The sequence below is a fragment of the Bactrocera latifrons genome, unplaced genomic scaffold, assembly GCF_001853355.1.
Source record: "Bactrocera latifrons isolate USDA-ARS-PBARC rearing strain unplaced genomic scaffold, ASM185335v1 scaffold_99, whole genome shotgun sequence".
In the NCBI taxonomy this organism is placed as follows: Eukaryota; Metazoa; Arthropoda; class Insecta; order Diptera; family Tephritidae; genus Bactrocera; species Bactrocera latifrons.
In genome coordinates, this window is record NW_017537700.1 from 608,992 (window position 1) to 614,191 (window position 5,200).

Sequence of the window (5,200 nt, forward strand, 5' to 3'; positions counted from 1 at the left end):
TCAAATAAACCGCATCACTTTCACTCACCCGCTGCATTGCCTAAATCTAAAAGTCTTATGGGGCACAAAGCGTTTTTTATATCTAAATATTTCTATTTTTTAACAAAACGTGAATAACAAAAACAAAAAAAAAACATAAAGCAATAACAATAGAAAAATAATTATATCAATAAAATCCTTAACAAAATAAAAACAAAAAATTCAAGAAAACAATAAAAAAAAAAGATAAACAAAAACAAAATGAAAAATATCAAAAATAAAACAAAACTATTTAACAAATTGGTGGCTGACTAACTACGTGAGTTAATTAAAAAATTCTTTGGTGTTTTTTTGTAGTTATTTCGGGACCGTTGCATTCACACACAGATTTTAACACCGTTCGTCTAGTTCCTCTACGACTTTGTTGCCGTGCCGATCGTGCCACTGCAACTTGCGTCTGTGCGCTGCTGCACTGCCACTTCGTGCGATTTGGAATTCCTATTTACATCATTGCTTGTTGTTGCATCCTCAGCGGCCTGCTGCAACTGTTGCTTATACGCATTTTGTTCTTTCAGATAGTTAATGTACATGCGACGCGCTTGATTCAACACACGCGTAACATCGTGCTTGCGCACCATCTTGTCGAAGTGCATTGCAATCTCATTGTAATCCATGCCGCTTTTCATAATGGTTTGACGATGCTGCAGCAGCAGCGTTAGGCAAAGAAACATCAGGAAGGGATTACCGCCACCGAATTCGTTGGGTGGTGGTAAAACAGGAGTTCTTGCACCTACTACGCCCGCACTACCAGCTGCACGTTCGCCAGCAGCCAGTGGCGGCTTCGTAAAGGCAATCTCATCCACTGCATTGGTGGCCAACTCTACTGGCGATGCGTTGGCGGTGTCTGTGGATATCGGCACCAACACTTCAGGCAAGCTGCTGCTGTTGGGCAAAACACTTGTAATACCATCTACGAGCGGACTAACGTGCGGATCGATGAAGGGATTGAGCACACCACGTGCCGACTGTGCCGCTGTGTCTGTGCCATTTGAATTACTATTGATTATAGTATTGGGGAGCTCAGCAGCATCTTGCCAAGCGCTGCTAGTTGTAACACGCTGTAACGGTTCTATACTGCTTCTCGAACGACTATTACGGCTGCGTCGACGTATCAGCAATTCGCTAATGTCGGGACATGCCACAATCTCATTTTCTTTGAGATCCTCTACCAAGTCCATAGAGTCTCTGTCGAGTTTTTCATACTCAAACTCGCAATTGACAGCTGGCTGCTTTTCGACAGGCTCACCAAACACTTGACGATCCAAATTGTCCGCTTCCAAGCGCAACTCACGCGTGATAGCCGTTGTCATCGGGTAATAGTCTTGATCTTGACTATCGTCAGGCGTCAAACTTGGTTCTGCGAGCAAGTTCTTTGTTGGCGTATGTTTCACATCTGCTAATGTGCTAACGCTGACTTCGCATGATTCCGCTAAATCGGCGCCATCACTTTTGCGTTCGTATGTGGGGGTGCGATCGGGTGTATGTCCGGCCGAGGAGCCAAGCGATGCAAGTTCCATATGCAAGCTATTATTACTAGCATTGTTGGTCTGTTGTATTGCTGTAGCGGCGGTAGAGCCGCTCCATGTCGTGTCGGGCACCGACGATGAATCGGATTCATCGAGTGAGGAGACGAAGGCGCTGCGTGTTAGCTGCACAAGCGGGTGTGGTGTTGTCTGGGCGGTTGTTGACTTATACGCGTGTGTAGGTGAAGGTGTCTTCGATTTGTCTTTACTATAGGCGTTCAGACTGGCGTCATTGTTGCCAGTTACGGTCGGCGGCGTCGTAGCAAACTTGTCTGCAATGCGATTTTTATTCATTGAAGCAAAGTTGAGAAATTCATTGAAGTTTTTCACCAACTTCTGTTGCGATTTTTCGGTGTTGCTGATCTCATCGAAGGATATGCCTGGGAAATTGTTTGTTATTTGAATTGTATATGAAATAATAGTGTTTATGCACTTACCTTTTCTGCTCGTTGCCGCAATTTTTTCCTTGAGATCTCTAAAGTGACCACCGCCGCCACTGCTAACACGTCGCACACTATCACCCATGTTGGAAGCATTCGCAATTTGTTTGGCTATTATATTGCTTACAGTGTTGTAGTTCGATAAAATGTTCTTATTTTGCAATTTCGCTATACCCTTTGGAAGTTTTGGTATATTTGCCATAATTTCGTTTTCACCTAAACTTTCATCTGCATCATTTTCATTTACCATTGCCGCAGTAACGTGTTTTGGTGATTGGGACGTAGCTTTAACTATTTCTGCTTTCGTAATGCCATCTTCTAGGAATGGATTTGTTGGATGAAATATAAAGTGTTCAATGTCATTAGAATCCTTATTAGCGCTGCTTTCACTGCTGACGAACACATCATCATCCTCAACAAACACAGCACACTCTTCATCTTTGCTTTTGGACGTTAAATTATTGGAATCCCCATTTTTTACATCCTCCATGCCCTCCATCAGCAAAAGCATTTTGGACTCATCTAGGCTTTGATGAGCTTTAGATGAATGTCGCCTTCGGCTGGCGACTGCGCGCGGCATATTATCATCGAGACTCTGATTGAGGCGTTTCGTTGCGTCTAAGCGCAAGCTATTTAGCACGCCACCGCCAGCACTCAGCGAGGAACTCAGCGAATTCAGTGAGGCCGATGAGCTTTGTCGGCGAAGTGCGCATACCTTGGTGTAGGGATTTTCACGCGACTTCACCAGCAAATAGGAGGGACTAATTGGTGCACCATACGAGCTAGATTGTGAGCTGGAGCTAGTAGGGGCAGGGCTTTCCGAAATAGGCACGAACTCCTAAATAAAATAATGGCAAATGAAACTAGCCTTCAAAAATGCATAAAAACTATCAAAACTTGCCTTTTCAAATAAATTCAGTTCCTTGCAGATGCTGGTCTCATACTTCAATGCGCTCCATTGCACTTCCAGCATGCGCAGCGCATCATCGAACGGAAATTCGCGTTTCAATTCTAACAACAACCAACGATAGCAGTAGAGCAAGTCATCGGCTTGCTGTGATTTCAAGTACTCCCAAAATTCGGGATCGTAAAAACTGAGCGCTTCTGTGAGGTGCGTGAACTTCTGTGTCATGGCTATGCCATCCAACATGAAGTTACCCTTTACACGTGTCATTATGGCGCAGAAGCAGATATAAGCTTGCGCCTCATCGTTCATGGTTACTAGTAGCGGTGAGGCGATATCCGACATGCCTTGACAATAACTCACAGAGGGATGATTGAGGGCATAGGTTGTTAAAATATTGAAAAGTGAGGCTATGTTTTGATTGTCATCGCTGCCGGCGTAGAAGGGATGCAGTCGATCCGTACGCAGTACATCCTTCTTCACCATGCTTGTGACATACGACAACTCACCGGCGATGCAGCCTTGAAAATTAAACCAATATAGTTCATAATAAATTATTTCTTTAAGTTTTCCATTGTACACACACACACCTTGCTTCACGGCATTTATCCACGTATCCCGCAACTTTATGTACTGTTCCGCCTTTCTACGCATATAATCCATACGCTGATGACCGTTCATGCCATGCGGATAGACATTTAAAATATGTTTCCACACCACGCGTCGCAAACTTGGATCAATACCGCCCAGAAATATGACTTTACGTAATTCATCGTTACGTTTGATTTGTCCCAGCGCGTCCAAAAATAAGCGAAACTCATTGTCCGCTAAGGGTGGTCGCGGCGGTAATGAAGCCATTGTCTCCTCCGACAAATTGAAAGCCTTTTGTACAATTGAAAATGTCTTCTCCATATGGTTCATTATGAGTCCCGGTAATTTTGTTTGCATATTTTGCACATATTTTTGTGATGCACCTATAGACTGTTGCAGCGGCGAAACTGCTTCGCGCACACCCGCATTTACCGAAAAACTGGGTGAAAGTGCATTGACACTCGTGGTACCACTGCCACCACTACTATTGGCCACAGCACTGGTTGTGGCTGTTGCGTCAAAATCCCATTCCCTTACCTCCGTAAATGGTTTAATGTCAATTTGCAGCATTAGACATGGTTCCGTAGCTGTTTGTATGGCGAGATTATGTATACGCAAGAAGGCCGCATCCAAATCCCAATCGGACAATACAGATAGGTAGATCTCATTGCCTGCTGGATCAAAGGCTTTATATTTAATAGAGAAATCCGATTTAATATCAAATGCTTTGGCAAGCAATGAATAGAGCACTTCCAGTGAGGTGATTTGCGGATCGACACTAAATTTACGCCATTCACATGGCAGATTCAGTTCGCATTTCTACGCATAGAAACGAAAAGAAGCATTGGAAATGCGTTAAAATTGCATTTTATTGTTTTCTATTTGCTAACACATTTACCTTGACTTTAACGCGCACAGCGCAGTGTGGGTAACTGGCCATATTTTCTAGTCCCTCCGAATACCTAGCGGTCCAGTTAGTAGTTTAGCGTAAACTATTGATTGCAATAAGAGTAAAGCTCACACCGAATTCCATTCTTCCATCTGGCTTTCAGACGAATTGCACAATTTTCGCGAAGTTGCAAAATTTGCTTTCAATAAAAAGTGGTTTTGGGTGCAATGAACAGCTGAAAATGCCAATTGCGAAATGTTTAATGTGTGCGTGCCATTGTATATGAATGTGTGAAATGTCAAATGCTTATTGGGAAGCATACGAAATGAATGTTTTGTTAAACAGCTGTTGGGCAGTAACATTGCTGTTATTTACAATACTGCTTGGCTGAAGCAATAAATTGAACTGATCTTTTTGTTAATTTTTTTATATTGTTGTGTTTTTATTATTTTTCAATGCTCGATGTTATTAAAATAAAAGACAGCGGTCAGTGTAAATTCGCTTTATTCGTATTATTTACGTAGAAATAAAAATTTAACCCATATGCTTGAACAATACTTATTTATGTTTTACAAAATATTGTAGTAAAACATTTATTTACTTTAACATAATGATTATTTTTCGTCTATACACAGACTTAACTAATGACTACATTTTAAAGGTTATTTTATAAGTTAGATATATTAATCAATTTAGGTATAAATATTTGATTTTTTATTTGACTTTCTAAATATGTTAGTACACATTTTTTTTTTTGTTGTTTTACTTACATAAAGTTTTAATAAATATTTGCTTTATAATAAGGATAAATTGT

At 41.4% G+C, this 5,200-nt stretch overlaps 1 protein-coding gene across 1 annotated transcript; it reads right to left on the bottom strand.

The window, feature by feature from the left end:
• Positions 1–260: 260 nt before the first annotated feature.
• LOC108978037 lies at positions 261–4,641 on the bottom strand. The gene is made up of 5 exons (XM_018948119.1): positions 4,396–4,641; positions 3,497–4,316; positions 2,904–3,427; positions 2,000–2,840; positions 261–1,942 (listed from the first exon to the last, which is right to left on the bottom strand). The coding sequence occupies exons 1-5, from the start codon at positions 4,435–4,437 to the stop codon at positions 393–395; spliced, it is 3,777 nt and encodes a 1,258-aa protein (XP_018803664.1). The 5' UTR covers positions 4,438–4,641; the 3' UTR covers positions 261–392.
• Between the last annotated feature and the right edge of the window lie 559 nt (positions 4,642–5,200).

What these genes read in the sequence shown, in the direction of transcription:
- LOC108978037 (XM_018948119.1), bottom strand. Translation starts at nt 4,437, where the DNA reads ATGGCCAGTTACCCACACTGCGCTGTGCGCGTTAAAGTCAAG. An exon ending in GATAAATGCCGTGAAGCAAG is followed by an intron (nt 3,428 to 3,496) that starts GTGTGTGTGTGT and finishes TTAATTTTCAAG; the next exon opens with GCTGCATCGCCGGTGAGTTG. An exon ending in TGCGGCAACGAGCAGAAAAG is followed by an intron (nt 1,943 to 1,999) that starts GTAAGTGCATAA and finishes ACAATTTCCCAG; the next exon opens with GCATATCCTTCGATGAGATC.